Source organism: Oncorhynchus tshawytscha, linkage group LG24 (assembly GCF_018296145.1).
Source record: "Oncorhynchus tshawytscha isolate Ot180627B linkage group LG24, Otsh_v2.0, whole genome shotgun sequence".
Lineage (NCBI taxonomy): Eukaryota > Metazoa > Chordata > Actinopteri > Salmoniformes > Salmonidae > Oncorhynchus > Oncorhynchus tshawytscha.
Genome location: NC_056452.1, coordinates 11,022,047 through 11,045,793, shown reverse-complemented (window position 1 = coordinate 11,045,793; position 23,747 = coordinate 11,022,047). Strand labels below are relative to the sequence as shown.

General features: G+C 41.8%; 1 protein-coding gene across 1 annotated transcript; it reads left to right on the top strand.

Annotated features, from left to right (window-relative positions):
* The first annotated feature begins 9,393 nt into the window (after window positions 1–9,393).
* Window positions 9,394–23,180, top strand: syt5b (synaptotagmin Vb). Its single transcript, XM_024386315.1, has 9 exons — window positions 9,394–9,509; window positions 13,410–13,604; window positions 14,641–14,819; window positions 14,951–15,049; window positions 20,633–20,800; window positions 21,350–21,517; window positions 21,679–21,796; window positions 22,041–22,174; window positions 22,281–23,180. The coding sequence occupies exons 2-9, from the start codon at window positions 13,415–13,417 to the stop codon at window positions 22,488–22,490; spliced, it is 1,266 nt and encodes a 421-aa protein (XP_024242083.1). The 5' UTR covers window positions 9,394–9,509; window positions 13,410–13,414; the 3' UTR covers window positions 22,491–23,180.
* The last annotated feature ends 567 nt before the right edge of the window (window positions 23,181–23,747 follow it).

Genomic DNA, 23,747 nt, shown 5'->3' with positions numbered 1-23,747 from the left:
TCCTCTGTCCTCCACTCGTTACCTGTATTAATGGCACCTGTTTGAACTTGTTATCAGTATAAAAGACACCTGTCCACAACCTCAAACAGTCACGCTCCAAACTCCACTATGGCCAAGACCAAAGAGCTGTCAAAGCAGCTTGGTTTGAAGAAATCAACTGTGGGAGCAATTATTAGGAAATGGAAGACATACAAGACTACTGATAATCTCCCTCGATCTGGGGCTCCATGCAAGATCTCACCCCTTGGGGTCAAAATGATCACAAGAACGGTGAGCAAAAATCCCAGAACCACATGTGAATGACCTGCAGAGAGCTGGGACCAAAGTAACAAAGCCTACAATCAGTAACACACTACGCCTCCAGGGACTCAAATCCTGCAGTGCCAGACATGTCCCCCTGCTTAAGCCAGTACATGTCCAGGCCCGTCTGAAGTTTGCTAGAGAACATTTGGATGATCCAGAAGAAGATTGGGAGAATGTCATATGGTCAGATGAAACCAAAATATAACTTTTTGGTAAAAACTCAACTCGTCGTGTTTGGAGGACAAAGAATGCGGAGTTGCATCCAAAGAACACCATACCTACTGTGAAGCATGGTGGTGGAAACATCATGCTTTGGGGCTGTTTTTCTGCAAAGGGACCAGGACGACTGATCCGTGTAAAGGAAAGAATGAATGGGGCCATGTATTGTGAGATTTTGAGTGAAAACCTCCCATCAGCAAGGGCATTGAAGATGAAACGTGGCTGGGTCTTTCAGCATGACAATGATCCCAAACACACCGCCCGGGCAATGAAGAAGTGGCTTCGTAAGAAGCATTTCAAGGTCCTGGAGTGGCCTAGCCAGTCTCCAGATCTCAACCCCATAGAAAATCTTTGGAGGGAGTTGAAAGTCCGTGTTGCCCAGCAACAGCCCCAAAACATCACTGCTCTAGAGGAGATCTGCATGGAGGAATGGGCCAAAATACCAGCAACAGTGTGTGAGAAACTTGTGAAGACAGAAAACGTTTGACCTCTGTCATTACCAACAAAGGGTATATAACAAAGTATTGAGAAAGTTTTGTTATTGACCAAATACTTATTTTCCACCATAATTTGCAAATAAAATCCTACAATGTGATTTTCTGGGGTTTTTTTTTCTTATTTTGTCTGTCATAGTTGAAGTGTACCTATGATGAAAATTACAGGCCTCTCTCATCTTTTTAAGTGGGAGAACTTGCACAATTGGTGGCTGACTAAATACTTTTTTGCCCCACTGTAATTCTTAATCAGTGCTGTGTTACACCTAGTTTCATTACTCCAAAAAGCAGCATATGATCAAATATGTTCTAAAGGATTTAATCAACAGTTGAATTTGAATAAAAGTAACACTATTGATGGCTTTGTCTATTTTTTTCTGGTGGGGTTGGGGTTCCTGGTATTACTGAGGTTTGTTTTACTTGTGACTGCCAGATTTTTTTGTTTGTTTGTATAACCGCACCGAAAATATAGGTCTGGAAAATTGGCAGTCAAGACCTATTCAGCACAATTTTTGATAAGAAGATTACCTTCAATTCCACCCATGCATTAATCTCGTTCCCAGACAATTCTGCCCAAATGTGCGAAAGGTCTGGTGGACAAACGTGTCAAACGTTGCTGCTCCTATAATTGTCAAATGCATAGGCAGTGAGGGTATTCCATTAATGCCCAGGGCGAACCGAGTTAGCGTTGATTGTATCCTATTTGGAACCGGGCTGCCTCCCGGGCGTGAGCCAGGTACCCGTTCTGGCTGACAGCGAAGTCGTCCCAAAACAAAAGTGACGTAGGAATCTGTGTTTTCACATGCAAAAGTGATTGCTTTCTGCCTTCCCAATGACAACTAGTACTGTATGTTTCTGAACAATGCACCATGCTCCATTCCCAGCTGCTTCGGGAACACCCTCCTCTTGTTCTGCTTATCGGGCATCCAAGTAGGGTTGATCTTGTTCCATATCATGAAGGCATTGTATGAGAACACTTCAATGATGTTAGGGAAGATGACCAGGGGCCAGCAGGCAGTCATCCTCCTGCAGCTGTAAGTTCCAATCACCTTGTCCAGGTTATCCACGCCTCCTTTGTTGTGGTTGTTGTCCAGGATGATGGCTGGCTTCCTGTCCTCATGATCACTCAGCATCAGCCGTTTTGTGCAGTGCTCTCAGGAGCACCAGATTATTGTTCCTCTTTGGGAGGTAAGAAACTAGAGTGAGGGTGAAGGCAAACTTTGATGAGAGGCCTCTCCCCCTTGTTGCGAGGAGTGCATGGGGGAGCTCAGGCTTGTTCTTTCTAACTGTGCCAACCATGATGATCTTCCTCTTCAGGAGCTGCTGGCTGAGTTCATAAGAGGTGAAGAAATTGTGCCCCCTCAGTCCATCTGTCATATCAATCACAACCTGCATCCCTTGGTTCTTCTCCGGGACTCCACTGGTCGGCTTCCCTGTATAGACTTGCATCTTCCAAGCGTAGCTGCACATACACAATAAAGTTTTAGTTTTGTCTGAGTTCAATCAGTAGCACAAAATCTCAATTTCTCATTGTGTGTGTGATTGTATTAAATTATTTTATAACTCCTGGGTCAAGGATCGCCCTAAGACATTCCTTGTACCCTGGTGGTAAAAAGGAAAAGTCATCAAATTTCAAGTTGAAAAAATATATAATTTTGTCTCCTGTTAAACAGACCCTTTAGACAATACAAGGCTTAAGGTTGCTGCCCCTATAATCGCCAAGCCTGTATCTTCTCTCTGGGGAGGTTCCCATTGCTTGGAAGGCAGCCATAGTTCATCCTTTATTTAAAGGGGGAGATCAAGCTGATCCTAACTGTTATAGGCCTATATCTATTTTGCCCTGTTTATCAAAATTGTTGGAAAAACTTGTCAATAATCAACTGACTGGCTTTCTTGATGTCTATAGTATTCTCTCTGGTATGCAATCTGGTTTCCGCTCAGGTTATGGATGTGTCACTATCAATCAATCAAATGTATTTATAAAGCCCTTCTTACATCAGCTGATGTCACAAAGTGCTGTACAGAAACCCAGCCTAAAACGCCAAACAGCAAGAAATGCAGGTGTAAAAGCACGGTGGCTAGGAAGAAACCTAGAGAGGAACCAGGCTATGAGTGGTGGCCAGTCCTCTTCTGGCTGTGCCGGGTGGAGATTATAACAGAACATGGCCAAGATGTTCAAATGTTCATAGATGACCAGCAAGGTCAAATAATAATAATCATAGTGGTTGTCGAGGGTGCAACAGGTCAGCACCTCACGAGTAAATGTCAGTTGGCTTTTCATAGCCGATCAATTCAGAGTATCTCTACCTTTACCACTATAACCTTAAAGGTCCTCAATGATGTCACCATTGCCCTTGATTCTTAGCAATGTTGTTCTGCTGTTTTTATTGACTTGGCCAAAGCTTTTGATACGGTAGACCATTCCATTCTTGTAAGGAGTATTGGTGTCTCTGAGGGGTCTTTGGCCTGGTTTGCTAACTACCTCTTTCAAAGAGTGCTGTGTATAATGTCAGAACATCTGCTGTCTCAGCCACTGCCTGTCACTATGGGTGTACCCCAAGGTATGATTCCAGGCCCCGCGCTCTTCTCAATTTACATCAATAACATAGCTCAGGCAGTAGGAAGCGCTCTCATCCATTTATATGCAGATGATACAGTCTTATACTCAGCTGACCCCTCCCCGGATTTTGTGTTAAATGCTCTACAACAAAGCTTTCTTCGTGTCCAACAAGCTTTCTCTGTCCTTAACCTTGTTCTGAACACCTCCAAAACAAAGGTAATGTGGTTTGGTAAGAAGAATGCAGCTCTTCCCACAGGTGTTATTACTACCTCTGAGGGTTTAGAGCTTGAGGTAGTCACCTCACACAAGTACTTGGGAGTATGGCTAGATGGTACACTGTCCTTCTCTCAGCATATATAAAAGCTGCAGGCTAAAGTTAAATCTAGATTTGGTTTCCTCTATCGTAATTGCTCCTCTTTCACCCCAGCTGCCAAACTAACCCTGTTTCAGATGACCATCCTACCCATGCTAGATGACGGAGACATACTTTATAGATCGGCAGGTAAGGGTGATCTCGAGCGGCTAGATGTTCTTTACCATTCGGCCATCAGATTTGCCACCAATGCTACTTATAGGACACATCACTGCACTCTATACTCTTCTGTAAACTGGTCATCTCTGTATACCAGTCGCAAGACCCACTGGTTGATGCTTATTTATAAAACCCTCTTAGGCCTTACTATAAGAATTTGTTCTTAACTGACTTGCCTAGTTAAATAAAGGTTCAATAAAATAAAATAAATGGTGTATGCCAGTGTAATACAGTGCAAGTAGCCTTGTAGTTTAACTTTTGTAGGCTTTGAAAGGCAAAAACATAATAAAATGCATCTGGCAGAAATATAATGTGTATATCTTATATGACCGCATTTTCACGAATTTGAAATAATCTTGAAACCCATTTAAGAGACCAGGGATGTAAACACGGACATATGACGTAAGAATGTGTCACTTGCATTGCGTATTGTCATGAAAGCCATATGGTGTTTTCAAGACAACGCTTGAGTTAAATATGACATATGTTTTTTGCGTAGAGCTTACTATTGGTCCATTCTGATATTTTCCAAGTGGGGAACTGAGCTCATTTTTCTATGAGTTTAAGTCGGAAATGTCAGTTTCCGAGTTGTCTTGAAAGTGGCAATGACCCTCCCCGTGCATGTCTTGTGCACCTCTGTTTATGTTCGCCCTGTATGTCCGTTGTTGTGAGGGAGCAACTCATCTGTCGTATTTTCGGCACAGTATTTTACACAAATATTTGTACATTTTCGGTTATAAAACTGCCGATTGTTTTCATTAAAAGTAGTTATGATGGGTGTACTGTTGCTTTACCTCACTTTACCTCTCATATTTCCCTCAGTAAACTTAGCAAAAAAAAGAAATGTCCCGTTTTCAGGACCCTGTCTTTCAAAGATAATTTGTAAAAATCAAAATAACTTTACAGATCCTCATTGTAAAAGGGTTTAAACACTGTTTCCCATGCTTGTTCAATGAACCATAAACAATTAATGAACATGCGCCTGTGGAACGGTCGTTAAGACACTAACAGCTTACAGATGGTAGGCAATTAAGGTCACAGTTATGAAAACTTAGGACACTTTCTACTGACTGAATAGCACCAAAAGAAAGATGCCCAGGGTCCCGCTGGACCAGACAGGACTGGCAGAAAGTGCTCTTCACTGACGAGTCGCTGTTTTGTCTCACCAGGGGTGATGGTCGGATTCACGTCAAAGGAATGAGCGTTACGTTACACTGAGGCCTGTACTCTGGAGCGGGAATCTTTTTGGAGGTGGAGGGTCCGTCATGATCTGGGGTGGTGTGTCACAGCATCATTGGATTGAGCTTGTTGTCATTGCAGGCAATCTCAACGCTGTGCGTTACAGGGAAGACATCCTTCTCCCTCATGTGGTACCCTTCCTGCAGGCTCATCCTGACATGACCCTCCAGCATGACAATGTCACAAGCCATACTGCTCGTTCTGTGTGTGATTTCCTGCAAGACAGCAGTGTCAGTGTTCTACAATTGCCAGCGAAGAGCCTGGATCTCAATCCCATTGAGCACGTCTGGGACCTGTTGGATCGGAGGGCTAGGGCTAGGGCCATTCCCCCCTGAAATGTCCGGGAACTTGCAGGTGCCTTGGTGGAAGAGTGGGATAACAACTCACAGCAAGAACTCGCAAATCTGTTGCAGTCCATGAGGAGGAGATGCACTGCAGTACTGAATGCAGCTGGTGGCCACACCAGATACTGACTGTTACTTTTGATTTTGACCCCCCTTTTGTTCAGGGACACATCATTCCATTTCTGTTAGTCACATGTCTGTGGAACTTGTTCAGTTTATGTCTCAAATGTTGAACCTTATGTTCACACAAATATTTACGCGTTAAGTTTGCTGAAAATAAACGCAGTTGACAGTGAGAGGACGTTTCTTTTTTTGCTGAGTTTATAGTCTGGGTGACCATTTGATTCATTGTGACTCGCTTCAGGAAAGTAGGTATATGTCACACAGCACTACTTCACAGGAGAAGCATTTGAACATTTAAAAAAAAATCAAAATGCCTTCTGGAACATGTGAACTTTCATGTGCCTTAATAACAAACTTGTATGCCAACTGTAAATATGAATACAATTGTTAAATTACGAGCCTAGTTGGTTTAGCCACAGGAAAAGACAGGAACCTTCCCGCTAGCCATGATTGGCTGAGATACTGAATGGGCTGGACATGCCGAAAGATGAGTTTGGATTGGTCTGCCATAACATGAACTGCTCGGAAGATAATAATTTCCACTGCAGGCTATTTTGAAAGATATCATAGAGAACTGCAAAAGTGTTTCTCCGGATTACATCTTCAAACTAAAGGCAACCATGGCATCAGTGACAGAGAGGGCAAAAGATCTGATGATTCTTATGGCATTACACACGGTCAGTGTGAACCAGAGTGACTAGACACAATGAGCAAGCTGTACAAACAAAATGGAAACGACACGGGACGTCTTATTTAATGAAAGGGGTTGCAGTCTGCTGTGAAGCGTTCATCCATGTATACGGGTAGGAGTCTAGCTACATTTTGAGATATTATAGGTTTCTAATTTTGTCAGAAAACTATGACAATTGGTTTGTATTGCTAGTACTCTATGGATTGGGATTATGGTTCATTGTTTAGCTAGCTAGCTACTTGTCTAAACAAAATACTCCAAGTTAAAGCGTACTGTTAACTAGCTAGCTAACGTTAGCTGGCTGGCTCACTAGCTAATGTTACGTGTATCAAATCAAACTTTATTTGTCACATGCGCCAAATACAACAAGTTTACAGTAGACCTTACTGTGAAATGCTTACTTACAAGCCCTTAACCAACAGTGCACTTCAAGAAGAGTTAAGAAAATATTTACCAAATAAACTAAAGTAAAAAATTATTTGTCAGTGGGAAGGGGGTACAGGTTAGTTGAGGTAATTTGTACATGTAGGTAGGGGTGAAGTGACTATGCATAGATAATAAATAGCGAGTAGCAGCAGTGTACAAAACAAATGGGGGATTGGGCTGTGGCAATGTAAATAGTCTGGTGGCTATTTGAATAATTGTTCAGCAGTCTTATGGCTTGGGGGTAGAAGCTGTTAAGGAGCCTTTTGGTCCTAGACTTGGCGCTCCGGTACCACTTGCCGTGCGGTAGCATAGAAAACTGTCTATGACTTGGGTGACTGGAGTCTCTGACAATTTTATGGGCTTTCCTCTGACACCGCCTATTATATAGGTCCTGGATAGCAGGAAGCTTGGCCCCAGTGATGTACTGGGCTGTACGCACTACCCTCTGTAGTGCCTTCGGTCAGTTGCTGAGCAGTTGCCATACCAGGCAGTGATGCAACCGGTCAGGATGCTCTCGATGGTGCAGCTGTAGAACTTTTTGAGGATCAACGGGACCCATGCCAAATCTTTTCAGTCTTCTGAGGGGGAAAAGATTTTGTTGTGCCCTCTTCACGACTGTCTTGGTGTGTTTGGACCATGATAGTTTGTTGGTGATGTGGACACCAAGGAACTTGAAACTCTCGACCCCCTCCACTACAGCCCCGTCGATGTTAATGGGGGCCTGTTTGGCCCGCCTTTTCCTGTTGTCCACGATCAGCTCCTTTGTCTTGCTCACATTGAGGGAGAGGTTGTTGTCCTGGCACCACACTGCCAGTTCTCTGACCTCCTCTCTATAGGCTGTCTCATCATTGTTGGTGATCAGGCCTACCACTGTTGTGTCGTCAACAAACTTAATAATGGTGTTGGAATCGTGTTTGGCCATGCAATCGTGGGTGAACAGCGAGTACAGGAGGGGACTAAGTACACACCCCTGAGGGACCCCAGTGTTGAGGATCAGCGTGGCAGACGTGTTGTTACCTACCCTTACCACCTGGGGGCGGCCCGTCGAAGTCCAGGATCCAGTTGCAGAGGGGGGTGTTTAGTCCCAGTGTCCTTAGCTTAGTGATGAGCTTCGTGGGCACTATGGTGTTGAATGCTGAGCTGTAGTCAATGAACAGTATTCTAACAAACTCAGCAAACAAAGAAACGTCCTCTCACTGTCAACTGCGTTTATTTTCAGCAAACCACCCTTTTTGAGCGAACCTCATAGCGTTGTTTAGTGCGCTGCCGAGTGCAGATAGTGTTCACACCAGTCCAAACGAACCGAACTAAGGGGGTAAACGCACCAGAGTTCGGAAAAACCCCACCAAACCAATTTGGTATGAAAGCCTCTCTACTGTGTCTTAGCTAATCAAGTAACTTGTAACTCAGGGAAATTTGTTGGCAAATGGCCAACTTGACAGTGTTTATTTTAAGGTGTGGGTTTTGAATAATCCATTTCATTTTTCAGTGCATTATCATGTTGATTTGAATTCTACTAAATGAGGATCACTGACTCTGACTCACTCTACATTAGAAACCCATTGGAGTATTTGTATGTGTTATTTTCCATGCAGTCACTACTAAAGGGAGGCAATGGTCTTCTGCGGGTGTAGGACCCCACCCATAACAAAGACCCCAAAAACAAATGTGCTTAAATAATGACCAAAGACATGGGTTTATTAAGATTAATAGCTGAGAGGGACTTAGGTGGTGAATGAGTCTCTCTCCCAGTGCCCACAGTGAAGCAGATGAAGTTTGAAATGTGTATTAATTTTTACAATATTTGTTTTAATGATAATATAAATCTAATGGATTGTAAAAATCAAATTAATCATTTTGAGTCAAACTCCTAAATTAGAATGTTCCCCCAACATGCCAGATTCAGAGGGGGCGAAAATAAACATTTGTGTGGTTTCCTATTTTACGATTTTCACTCATTGTCAGATTCCTTTGAATGAGTGTTTTCTGTACTCTAAAAATGGATGAACAGGATGAACTATCCACTCTCAATGAAAGTACTCCCCAGATAGATGATTGACTGAGAGGATAGCTATGTCCTGAGGATTAGTGGAGAGAGATGAGGGATGCACTTCAATCTCAGCTTTGATGGATAAACAAAACCACCACTTCAATCTAATGATCGAACAGGCACTTTTCCACTCTCACTGCGAGAACCACAGATTGATCAAAGACTGATCAATGAGTTTGATCTCCCTACAAAGTGAGGGAAGTTAAATAAAAGGCTTCGACTGTTGCTCTTATGGAATTTCAATTTAAACCAAGAGATAGAGCAACAGATGTGTTGTTGACATACCCCTATAGGGAGGGTGGGGGGGAGAGCGAGATTAACGTCAAGGGCTGCTTTAGTGATTTGACAGCGCTTTAGCTTAGAAGGGAGGGGGATTGGGGGCGGGGGGCAAGCTAACAGACATAATAGTCACTGGAATATTCACGAAGGAAGGAACGATGGGTGTGTGAGGGTTCCCATGGGCCATTTTGACACAAGTGGTTTATTCCAAATTGATGATATAAAAGACAGAGGGGAAAATATTAACAGGTAAGCCCAATGCGATTTCATTTCATAATCATCATCTGAAATCTCTTGAAGCTCACTAAGAATTGTTAACAGTTGCATAGATGAGAATTGCCTTTCCCACTGGGAACACACTTATTGAATCAATGTTGTTTCATAGCCATTTGTGACGTGGAACCAATATGGATTTGTAAAAAGTCATCAGTACTGTTCTCATCTCTTTTCAACCTGTGTTGTAAACATTGACACTTGGGTAAAACTTTAACTTAAATACAATGACTTAACATGACTAACAGGTTGTTTCATCAATCTAATTTCAACATAAAAATCATAACTATGTATGCGTTTAAAATGATGTAGTAAATTCCACGCAGAAACATATATATTTATTTTAAGGCTTAAAAATCCTTCTTTATCCTGTCTCCGCCCCTTCAGCTACAGTGATTGAAGTGATTTTAACAAGTGACATCAATAAGGGATCATAGCTTTCACCTGGCTTCATCTGGTCAGTCTGTCATGGACAGAGCAGGTGTTCCTAATGTTTCGTACACTCAGTGTATAATATATTGGGGTGGTTGAAAAGAAGATTAATTCCATATTTGATTAGACATGTTATTTTTTTTACCTTGTTTCAATGTAGATAGTAAAATGTTTTGTTTGAATGAATGTCATTGTTTCAACGTCATACCATCAACCTAAATAAAGAGGTACATTGCCTTCAGAAAGTACTCACACCCCCTTGACTTTTTTCACATTTTGTTGTGTTACAGCCTGAATTGAAAAATAATTAAATTTAGATATTTTGTCACTGGTCGACACACAATACCCCATAATTTGTAAATGGAATTATGATTTAAGAAATGCTCACAAATCAATTACAAAAGAAAAGCTGAAAGGTCTTGAGTCAATAAGTATTCAACCCCTTTGTTAGAGCAAGCCTAAATACTTTCTGAAGTAAATATTTGATTCACAATTCATATAATAAGTTGCATGGACTCACTCTGAGTGAAATAATAGTATATAAAATGATTTTTTGAATGACTACCTAATGTCTATACCCCATACATACAATTATCTGTAAGGTCCCTCAGTGAATTTTAAACACCGATTCAACCACAAAGACCAGGGAGGTTTCAAATGCCTCTCAAAGAAAGGCAACTATTAGTAGGTGGGTAAAAAAAAGCAGACATTGAATATTGTTTTAAAGCATGGTGAAGTTATTCATTACACTTTGGATGGTGTATCAATACACCAAGTCACTGCAAAGAGGCCTCCTTCCTAACTCAGTTGCAGAAAAGGAAGGCAACCGCTCAGGGATTTCAACTTGAGTCCATTGGCGACCTTAAAACAGCTACAGAGTTTAATGGCTGTGATATGAAAAAACTAAGGATGGATCAACAACAGTCAAGTTACTCCACAATACTAACCTAATTGAAAGAGTGAAAAGAAGGCCTGTACAGTATAAAATATTCCAAAACATGCATCCTGTTTGCAACAAAATGCTGAAGTAATAGTGCAAAAAATGTGGCAAAGCAATTACATTTTTGTCCTGAATACAAAGTGTTATGTTTGTGAGAAATCCATTACAGCACATTACTGAACACTCCATATTTTCAATCATAGTGGTGGCTGCATCATGTTATGGGTATGCTTGTAATCATTAAGGACTGGGGAGTTTTTCAGGTAACAACACATCCACCACGCTGATCCTCAACATGGGGGCCCCTCAGGGATACGTGCTCAGTCCCCTCCTGTACTCCCTGTTCACTCATGACTGCACGGTCAGGCACGACTCCAACACCATTATTAAGTTTGCCGATGACACAACAGTGGTAGACCTGATCACCGACAATGATGAGACCTATAGCCTATAGTGTGGAGGTTAGAGACATGGCCGTGTGGTACCAGGACAACAACCTCTCTCTCAATGTGATCAAGACAAAGGAGATTATTGTGGACTAGCACGCCCCCATTCTCATCGACGGGCTGTAGTGGAGCAGGATGAGAGCTTCAATTTGCTAGGTGTCACCAACAAACTATCATGGTCCAAACACACCAAGACAGCCCGTGAAGAGGGCACGACCCAGCCTATTCCCCCTCAGGAGACTGAAAAGATTTGGCATGGCTCCTCAGTTCCTCAAAAAGTTCTACAGCTGCACCATCGAGAACATCATGACTGGTTGCATCACTGGTATGGCAACTGCTCAGCCATAAGACTCCTGAACAGCTAATCAAATGGCTATTCAGACTATTTGCATTGCCCCCTCCCCTCCCCTCCCCCCTTTTGCACTGCTGCTACTCTCTGTTTATTATCTATGAATAGTCACTTTAACTCAACCTACATCTACATATTACCTCAATTACCTTGAGTAACTGGCACACATTTGACACTGTACCGGTACCCCCTGTATATAGCCTCACTATTGTTATTTTACTGCTGCTCTCTAATTATTTGTTACTTTTATTTTACATTTTTTGCTTAACACTTATTTTTCTTAAACTGCATTGTTGGCTAAGGGCTTGTAAGTAAGCATTTCACTGTAAGGTCTACACCTGTTGTATTCGGCGCATGTGACAAATAACATTTTATTTTATTTTCAAACACTCACTACTGAGTTCCAAACTGCTTCTGGAAGCAATGTCAGCAGAAGTGTTCGTCGGGAGCTTCACGAAATGGGTTTCCATGGCCAAGAAACCGCACACAAGCCTTAGATCACAATGCACAATGCCAAGCGTCAGCTAGAGAGGTGTACAGCTCACCGCCATTGAACCTTGGAGCAGTGGAAACGAGTGCCGTCCGACGGACGAATCTGGGCTTGGCAGATGCCAGGAGAATGCTATCTGCCTTAATGCATAGTGCCAACTGTAAAGTTTGGTGGATGAACTCCATGTTAAAACCATGATTTTGGAATGAGATGTTCGACGAGCAGGTGTCCACATACTTTTGATCATGTAGTGAATATGTCACATCTAAAAAAGGGGTGAGGTGCAGAGCAGAGATATGAAAACACGTAATTGAACCTGAAAATATGTATTCCACACGCATTCAGTTCATCCCCTATTTTCCTACTCTTCATACTATGCTTTCATGAAGCAATCACCATTAGCCGTATAATCTCAATCTTTTTTTATCTTCCTCAAATTTCCATTTTCATATGTATTCATGGTGAAGCACTAGATGCATCTATTGCATTTTAAAGATGGTCTAGAAATAGGCAGAATTGTAAGGAAGGAGGATGGACAAGCCAAGGAAATGTTATGTAAAGCTGGTGATTGAGCTTTCCCTTCACAGTACATTCCATTGGACATTATCCTCTGAAATGACTAGATATAGACCCACTATTCCTGAAACCAGTGCCAGTTATGAGAGAGAGGGTAGGAGATGCTGGGACTGTGGCTTGGGAGGGCGGGGAATGGGAGGGGGGTAAACCACCTCTTAGTTAAGCATCGGGGGTCTGGGATTTTGGATTAATACTGTAGTAATCCAGTTATGTGTCAGCAGAGAGAGAGAGAGAGATAGAGGGATAGATAGATAGAGCGATAGATAGATATGGCGAGAGAGGGAGTGAAGGGGAGTGAGACGGGGGGGGCGACATGGTGGGTTATGGGGAGGGGTGGGATGAGAGGAAGGGGGATTAAGGTCAGCCTGGTTGAGCTTCTGGTTTATTGTCCGGTGCTCTCTGAAGGAGGTGACGCTCACACACTTTTGGATAATACAGACACGTTTATCCTACTGGAATTCACACACTGCAACTAGAAACCTGAATGTTCTGAACTATCCATACGATCATATAAACACATGAGACAACGAATGATCTTATTCTATCAATCATCATTATCTGTGTCAACATGGCCTGGTCAACAAGAATTTGTATGTGGCCAATTAACCCTATGCTTCCTTGCCCTGTACCTGCTATTTATCAGCTGGAATGAGGATGGCCAGTGTGCAGTTCCGGGCCCGTCGGGCTGCGGAGCCGGCAAAACCAGAACCTGAACATGAAAAAGAGCCAGAGCAAGTAGAGGAGCCAGCTGCCCACGTCCCTCCAGCACACCACCCCGGCCACCACAACTATGACCACATGAAGAACAAGTTCATGAATGAGATTGGCCATCTGCCACGTAAGTAGTTCCTGGCATGTAGATGGAATTGGACAAGACTGAGAACTACACAGATGCTGTTTTCCTAACTTTTATGTCATCTCTGTAGCTATCAGTGTAAGGTTGAAATCTGCTTGGGTCCTGATCCTGATGTGGCAATTTAAATCTCTCGTGGATTGTTTAGGGTGGAGGGACTGAGTGAGAGTTGGTGACAAAAATAGAATAAGAGCTATAGGACCGTACATATAAGCCATGACAGATGTTAGAACTATGGAATGGAACACGGAATCCACAATGTCACTTCATCATCTTCCTAATATCATTCCTCTTTTCTCACAGGAATGATTCAAAGAAGTAATAACTTTTTAATTCTCCTTGTGCATTTACTTTGAATATACCTACAGTTGCGGACAAATATATTGGCACCTCTGCACTTTATCATGGAGTGCAATGGAGAAGAAATTTCTGTTTAGTCTTTCAAAACTGCTTGAATGACTATTGTTACCCTGTAGGCACCTACAACTTACCACAGGTGACATAAATTACACCGTAAACAAGAATGACTTGCCTCCAATCAAATGAATTTGAATTTTTCATAATTTAGCCCAGGACATTTTTTTTTTACCTCGTAGAGAAAAGTCAATGTCAGTTTTGATGTTGTTCCTGTGCAAATGTAAATCAAACAAATACACCAACGTTTTTAAATTTTTTTCATTTCAACTTAATTTGAGAAGAAATAGTGAATCGTGCAACGGTGCCACAAATATTTGACCGCAACTGTATATTGGTACAGCCTCCCTTCTCCTGTGTACATTGTGACATTACAACCCCATCAAAGTCCATATCAATTATGTTTTCCTTTAAGATGTGTTTTTCGCTGTCAGTAACAAACCTCGTCCCTTATTCAGATGTGATCCACTAGTCAATAGACTTCCAACTTGCCCTGGTATATTTTATGCTTCCCTCCCTGTTTCAAGTATCTTGGTATAGTTTGTCATATGTTAAGATAGACAGTACGTCATTAGATGTAAACTTGTGTTGCCTCTTTCTTCTGTAGTCCCTATGTGGGCAGTTGGGGCCATCGTCGTAGTGGTGCTGGTGTTGGTAGGATGCTGCACCTTCTGCCTCTTCAAAAAATGCTTTGGGAAAAAGAAAAAAACTAAGAAAGTGAGGGAGAGGAAGGCTGGCCGCCGGAGGAAGGCAGACAACGAAGGAGGAGGAGAGGGTGGCGATAAGGTGAGATGGATACAGGGGAAAGATGGGGAAGGGATGAAACACACACATTTCCCATGAACGTGAGGAACATAGACAGTGCCATGCAGTATCAAACAAACACAGAAAAGATGTGTCCGCGCTCTATTATTCAGGAAGAAGGGGATAAGAAAGAAGGGGAAGGAGAGGAGAAGGAGCAGGAGAAGCTGGGGAAACTGGAGTTCTCCTTGGACTACAACTTCACAGATGCCCAGGTAGTGCCAAGTCCTCTTGTTGTATGGTACGATACTTTGTCAAAAGAGGCCCCTGTACTAATACTGTATGACTAGCGCCCTGCGTTTTGCGCCTATCATGTCACATGGCCTGGATTTGAACCTTTATTTAAAGCTTTATCCATCAAACAGTCCCCTTTTCTTTTTACCTCAGATGGTCCAGCACCATCCTCAGACAATTACTTACATTTTTTGTGCAATTCCCATTTCGGGATAGTCTTGCTATGTCTCATGACTGAGCAAAACACAGTGCCTTATATATGACAGCACAGCACTTTTGTTCCAATTCTGTTATTTACTGAAGCAGATGCTATTCTCCAGAGCAACTTACAATCAGTACATACACTTAGCAAAGATGTAAAACAGCAAAATACTAACCTAACCGGTGTGTGACATTAGTTAAGTATGTGGACATCCCTTCAAATTAGTGGAATCGACTATTTCAGCCTATACACTTGCTGCCACGTGTATAAAATCGAGCACACCGCCATGCAATCTCCATAGACAAACATTGGCTGTAGAATGGCCTCACTGAAGAGCTCAGTGACTTTCAACGTGGTACTTTCATATGATGCCACCTTTCCAACAAGTCAGTTCGTCAAATTTCTGCCCTGCTAGAGCTGCCCTGATCAACTGTAAGTGCTGTTATTGTGAAGTGGAAATGTCTAGGAGCAACAACGGCACAGCCACGAAGTGGTAGGTCACACAGGCTAACAGAATGGGACCCGACAAGTGCTGATGCGCGAGCTCGTAAAAATGGTCTATTCTCGGTTGCAACACTCACTACCGAGTTCCAAACGGCCTCTGGAAGCAACGTCAGCACAAGAACTGTTGTCAGGGGCTTCATGAAATGGGTTTCCATGGCCGATCAGCTGCAAAAGATCACCATGTACAATGCGTTGGCTGGAGTGGTGTAAAGCTCACCGCTATTGGACTCAAGCAGTGGAAACGTGTCCTCTGGAGTGATCAATCATGCTTCATCAGCTGGCAGTCTGACGGACGAATCTGGGTTTGGCAGATACCAGGAGAACGCTACCTGTCCGATTGCATAGTGCCAATTGTAAAGCTTGGTGGAGGAGGAATAATGGTTTGGGGATGTTTTTCACAGTTCAGGCTAGGCCCCTTAGTTCTACTGAAGGGAAATCTTAACGCTACAGCATACAAAGTCATTCTAGACAATTCTGTGCTTAATACTTTGTGGCAACAGTTTGGGGAAGGCCTTTTCCTGTTTCAGCATGACAATGCCCCCGTGCACAAAGCGAGGACCATACAGAAATGGTTTGTCAAGATCGGTGTGAAAGAACTTGACTGGTCTGCAGAGCCCTGACCTCAACCCCATCAAACACCTTTTGGATGAATTGGAACGGCGACTGCGAGCCAGGCCTAATCGCCCAACATCAGTGCCCGACCTCACTAATGCTCTCGTGGCTGAATGGAAGCAAGTCCCTGCAGCAATGATCCAACATCTAGTGGAAAGCCTTCCCAGAAGGGTGGAGGCTGTTATAGCAGCAAAGGACTCCATATTAATGCCCATGATTTTGGAATGAGATGTTCAATGAGCAGGTGACCACATACTTTTGGCCATGTAGTGTATGTATAATATATACAGGGTTGGGGAGTAACGGATTACATGTAATCTGTTACATCAAATCAAACTTTATTTGTCACGTGAATCAAATACAATTGTAGACCTTACTGTGAAATGCTTACTTACAAGCCCTTAACCAACAGTGTCGTTCAAGAACTGTTAAGAAAATATTTACCAAATAAACAGGGTACAGGTTAGTTGGGGTAATTTGTACATGAAGGAAGGGGTGAAGTGACTATGCATAGATGATAAACAGCGAGTAGCAGCAGTGTACATAACAAATGGAGGGGTGGGGGCGTGGGGATTACAATTTAAGGGATTATAAAAAACGGTAACTAATCCGTTACATTACCAGACAAAAAATTGTAATCCGATTACAGATACTTTTGAAAAACTAGATGATTACTTAGAGGAGTACTTTTAAATTCAGAAAGGATGTTTGCGGAAAAGAAATCTTTGACACTTCTCCGTTTTCTCAATGACATTCAAATCAGCATTGAAAAAAGGCACAAATTTAATTTTGTTTTCGCCTTGCTGTTCACAAATCTAAATGTGTATTTGAACCCAATAATGGATGAATTCAAGAAGTTTAAGCTGCCTATCAATCATTGGTTTTGAAACCAGTGGACAGCCAGTGAAAAATATGCTCTTCCAACAGCTGCATAGTGCGGATCCCAGCCTATGGAATAAAAGTGATGCTTTTATTGCTCAATGTAATTTATACTGATAAAAAATTATAATCCATAGGCCTAATGGACACATGCTCAAACTTGCACACTTCTGATAGACTTAAATGGGCAATCTGTATTTGCTACAGCCATTTTTGGACTTATAAATTAAATATATATGTATAAAATGTATATATATATATATATATATCCATTGATTCTTGAAGAATATAACTTATAAATGCCTCATGAGCTTAGTTTAGCTGTCACACTCCATGAGAACCCAAAATATGAACTTGTTTTATTCCAATGTTTGTAAACATTGTAAATGTAAACAAACACTGTGTAGCCTCATAACATGGTTAAAACAATCCTTTTAATATCATGGATGGTCAGTCCTTGCATCCAGAGCCCTGTCTATTAATCTGAGAGTGGTTACATTTCTCCAGGCCCATACCTCAGCTTTTTACCAAAACAGAGGCGGGGCGACAGTATTGTTTCATCTGTGGATTTGCCCTTTAAACAGCTGCATATTATCAAGATATCAAAATGTCACCAACAAAAAGATAAACAATAGGCCTATAGAAAATGTAGCATGTGGCATTCATTCTTCACATGTAAATAGCATGCCATTCCATGAGCACAGCATTTCATTTTCAACTTGAATCAATGAGCCCAATCTGTCCTCCATGACAACAAAATCATAAACAACAGAGTAGGGCTGGCTAATAAATCCTTAGTTTTAGGGTCATGCTCCGGTAACATAATTTGGCTAACCTATACTTCCATAAGTCCTATTCTTGAAGATCAAGGGGTATAATGTATATTGGAATGACTGGAATTCTGATAGACTTTGGTTTTTAATGTAAAGATATCATTTTATCGTATTATTACATGCAGTAGAAAGCGATGGGTTAGAAGAAGCCGACATAACCAACCCATAAATAAGAATTTAACATCCATTTATGGCCAGCTATGTAAACTTTAACATTGATTTATCCTGCAATAGATCAATTGGTAACATACATTTTTGTCTTCTTCTAATGCCTCTTAAGGGGAAAGTAATCTAAAAGGAACGGAAGGTACTCAGATTACGTCACTGATTTTGGGTAATCCAAAAGTTACGTTACTGATTACAATTTTTGACAGGTAACTAGTAACTGTAAAGGATTACATTTAGAAAGTAATCCACCCAACCCTGATTATATATACAGTACCACTCAAAAGTTTGGTCACACCTACTGATTCCAGGGTTTTTCTTTATTTTTACATTGTAGAATAATAGTGAAGACATTAAAACTATGAAATAACATACGGAATCATGTAGTAACCTAAAAAGTGTTAAACAAATCAAAATATATTTCATATTTGAGATTCTTCAAAATAGCCACACTTTGCCTTGATGACAGCTGTTCACACTCTTAGCATTCTCTCGACCAGCTTCATGAGGATTGCTTTTCCAACAGTCTTGAAGGAGTTCCCACATATGCTGAGCACTTGTTGGCTGCTTTTCCTTCACTCTGCGGTCCAACTCCTCTCAAACCATCTCAATTGGATTGAGGTCAGGTGATTGTGGAGGCCTGGTCATCTGATGCCGCACTCCATCACTCTCCTACTTGGTCAAATAGCCCTTACACAGCCTGGAGGTGTGTTTTGGGTCATTTTCCTATTGAAAAAGAAATACTAGTCCCACTAAGCGCAAACCAGATGGGATGGCGTATCGCTGCAGAATGCTGTGGTAGCCATGCTGGTTAAGTGTGCCTTGAATTATATATAAATCACAGACAGTGTCACCAGCAAAGCACCATCACACCTCCTCCTCCTCCATGCTTCACGGTGGGAACCACACACGTGGAGATCATCCGTTCACCAACTCTGCGTCTCTCACACATATGGAATCATGTAGTAACCAAAAAAGTGTTAAACAAATAAAAATATATTTTACATTTGAGATTCTTCAAAGTAGCCACCCTTTGCCTTGAAGACAGCTTCATGAGGTAGTCACATGGAATGCATTTCAATTAAAAGGTTGTTTTGCCTTGTTTAAAGTTAATATGTGGAATTTCATTCCTTCTTAATGTGTTTGAGCCAATCAGTTGTGTTGTGACAAGGTGGGGGTGGTATACTGAAGCTAGCCCTATTTGGTAAAATACCAAATCCATATTATGGCTAGAAAAACTCAAATAAGCAAAGAGAAACGACAGTCCATCATTACTTTAAGACATGAAGGTCAGTCAATGCGGAAAATGTCAAGAACTTTGAAAGTTTCTTTAAGTGCAGTCGCGAAAACGATCAAGCACTATGATGAAACTGGCTCTCATGAGGACCGCCACACAGGAAAGGAAGACCCAGAGTGTAACGGTGTGCGTACTGGCGGCAGAGAAGTCAGGTGCAGGAGAGCGGAAACTGATTTACAACGGTGCCGTTTAATAAACATTAAAACCACCGTAAACAGAACAATAAATGAGTGGGTCAAACAAAACCCAGTATCCACAAGCACAAGGAAATGGGGGGGAACAGAGGGTTAAATACACAACATGTAATTGATGGAATTGAAACCAGGTGTGAGGGAAGACGAGACAAAACCAATGGAAAATGACGTAGACCGCCAAACGCCGCCCGAACTAGGAGAAGGACCGACTTCAGCGGAAGTCGTGGCACAGAGTTACCTCTTTTGCAGAGGATAACTTCATTAGAGTTACCGGCCTCAGAAATTGCAGCCCAAAATAAATGTTCCACCGAGTTCAAATAACAGACACATCTCACCATCAACTGTTTAGAAGACACTGTGTGAATCAGGCCTTCATGGTCAAATTGCTGCAAAGAAACCACTACTAAAGGATATCAATAAGAAGAAGATACTTACTTGGGCCAAGAAACACAAGCAATGGACATTAGACCAGTGGAAATTTGTCCTTTGGTCTGATGAGTCTAAATTTGATATTTTTAGTTCCAACCGCCGTGAAGTTGGTGAACGGATGATTTCCACATGTGAAGAATCTCAAATATAAAATATATTTGGATTTTTTTAACACTTTTTTTGGTTACTACATGATTCCATAGGTTATTTCAAAGTTTTGAAGTCTTCACTATTATTCTACAATGTAGAAAATAGTAAAAATAAAGAAAAACCCTGGAATGAGTAGGTGTGTCCAAACTTTTGACTGGTACTTTATATATGTTCAATAAGGTTTTAATATCAACCATGTCTGAAATTGAGACTTTCTGGGAGAAATGTCTTGAACCTCTGGGCGATTTCATCTTCACATGATCATCCTGACTCATCCTCTTGGTCTTCTCTCTCCAAAGCTTATAGTGGGTATCCTCCAGGCTCAGGATCTAGCTGCCATGGATATGGGGGGTACCTCAGACCCCTATGTAAAAGTCTACCTGCTCCCAGACAAAAAGAAGAAGCATGAAACTAAGGTCCAGCGCAAGAACCTGTGCCCGGTTTTCAACGAGACCTTCATCTTCAAGGTTTACGTGGTGTCTTGGCCTTGTGGTTTTGTTTGTTTGTCTCATGTCTGGGTCTGTTTGTTTGTTTTCTGTCTCTGTAGCAGCTTGTGTTGGTGTTCCAGGTTGTTGATGATGTATCACTTGTTGGTCTCTGAGTTCACGTGGGCAGAAGTCGAGCCCATGTCCGTGCTCCCCTTCGTAGTTTGTCTCTCGTACTCTGATTGCCGTCCGTCAAGGTATCCCCGAACAACTTTAAAAATGCAGAATTAAGAATGCATTTTTACTTGTCTCCTGTCAATGCATGTTTTCATTTGTTTGTCTGGAATTGTTAGTTATATGTATTTATATGTTGGCATGTTAAGTTTTATTGTATAATTATTATTTTACATTGAACTGTTTTTGATCAATTCCGGAAAACCGCCGAACATTGATATACCTATTAAGAACTCTACTAACCAATGCTGTTTTTTTAATAAGAGCCAACAATGCATTACATAAATCTCTCTCTATCCAGGAGCATCAGTTGGCCAGACATGCACTTGTAACTAATGCCCCTGCCTTTCCTCCAAGATCCCGTACACGGAGTTGGGAGGGAAGATCCTGGTGTTGCAGGTCTTCGACTTTGACCGTTTCTCCAAGCATGATGTGATTGGGGAGATAAAGATCCCCATGAACAGTGTGGATCTGGGACAACCAATGCAATGTTGGAGGGACCTGGAGAACAGTGAAAAAGAAGAGGTATGGTGTAATGTGGTATTACTAACCCTTTGGTCATCCATCCAGTCACCCTCACATTTGCATGATGGATAGGTCACAACCTAATGTAATAGATTCCTCCTTATTTGATCCGATTCTGGCTGGTGGTTTGACACCATGTTGTTCCGGTGTGCACCTGTAAGGCAGAGAAACTGGGTGATGTCTGCATCTCCTTGCGCTACGTACCTACTGCTGGCAAACTCACTATCAACATCATGGAGGCCAAGAACCTAAAGAAGATGGATGTTGGTGGCTTATCAGGTGATTTTAAATCTCTCAACAAATAGTGGTCTTCTCTCATTCCCTCTAAGGTTGTGCGGCCTCGCAAATGTATCAGCAACGTTTTCAGTTCACACGATTGCAGATTCATCCAATGACATATGTGTAAAAAAAATCGGCCCTCGTGAGTCTACCAGCTGTCCGGCATGCAGATTTGTCTGATCAAAGTCTACCAAAAAACATTTCTCAAATTGGCTTGCTCCCTTCTCATCCATCCTTCTCTCAGATCCATTTGTGAAGATTGTTCTGCAGCACAATGGGAAACGAATCAAGAAGAAGAAGACAACTGTCAAGAAGAACACACTCAACCCTTACTTCAATGAGAGCTTCAGCTTTGAGATTCCCTTCGAGCAGATTCAGGTATTGCATCTTTGCCTTATCAATCCATATGTAGTTGCAGAGTACCCGGTCAGTATTCTGGAAGTATAGTAAGTGTTTCAATGTATCTTCTGTGTTTCTTATTCAGAAAGTGCAGGTCGTCATAACAGTGTATGACTACGACAAGCTTGGGAGCAACGATGCAATCGGGAAGACCTTCATGGGTTACGGTGCCACAGGAGTTGGTCTCAAACATTGGTCCGAAATGTTGGCCAATCCCAGACGTCCAGTTGCCCAATGGCATGTCCTCTGCCCAGAGGAGGAGGTGGATGCAGCTCTGAAGGTCCCACCTCGTTAATGATCCCTCAACATCCTTGGATCATTAATGTTATCCACGAGGAAAGCAAAACATTTTGATATGTCTTTCAGTGTTATTAAGACCTCTTTGTATGTTTGCCTCTGTCTGTTTTTCTGTCATCTCTTTTTGGCGTACTTTTTTTGTTAAGTGGGTGTGTGTTTGTACACGTATGATTGTACGTGTGTGCATGTGCACGCATTGCAGCATGAGCGTTCATGTGTTTGTGTCTCTGACGCCATTGGATGTTTTTAAAATTACCTGCATTTGATTTGTCTCAATGTTCAGGACTGATTATAGCCCATACTATGTTATTTTGTTGTTTCATAAAAAATCCCTCTGTTGGTTTCTAAATGTAGGCCTAGATGTAAAAAAACAAACAATTATAAACAAATATATAAAATATGCACCCTTGTTATATGGCCTTATAGGCTACAGACAATCAGATGAAGGAATTAATTGTTTTTTGACTCATTGACAAGCTTGCATTCAGCACAAACATACTACTTCTGATTTTGTGAACTGTCATGTAGGCCTACATTAAAAACATAATTAGTGGCAGTTGTTATAGATAGAATTAAGATTGCATTATGTTTTGCTTGTTGGTCGTAAGATACTTCAACTATACTGAACCAAAATATAAACGCAACATGGAAAATGTTGGTCCCATGTTTCATATGCTGAAATAAAAGATCCCAGAAATGTTCCATATGCATTTCTCTCAAATATTTTGCACAAATTTGTTTACATCCCTGTTAGTGAGCACTTCTCCTTTGCCAAGATAATCCATTCACCTGGCATGTGTGGTATATCAATAAGCTGATTAAACAGCATTATCATTACACAGACGCACCTTGTGCTGGGGACAATAAAGACAACTCTAAAATGTGCAGTTTTGTTACACATGTCCACCAGAACTGTTATCAGATTATTTAATGTTCATTTCTCTACCATAAACCGCCTCCAACATAGTTTTAGAGAATTTGGCAATACATCCAACTGGGCTCACCACATGTAACAGACCACATGTAACCACGCCAGCCCAGGACCTCCACATCCGGTTTCTTCACCTGCATGATAGTCTGAGACCAGCCACCCGGACAGCTGATGAAACTGAGGAGTATTTATGTCTGTAATTTGTTTTGTGGGGAAAGCCTCATTCTGATTGGCTGGGCCTGGCTCCCAATGAGGTGAGCCTCTGCCCAGTCATGTGAAATCCATGAATTTATTTGAATTGACTAACTTCCTTATATGAACTGT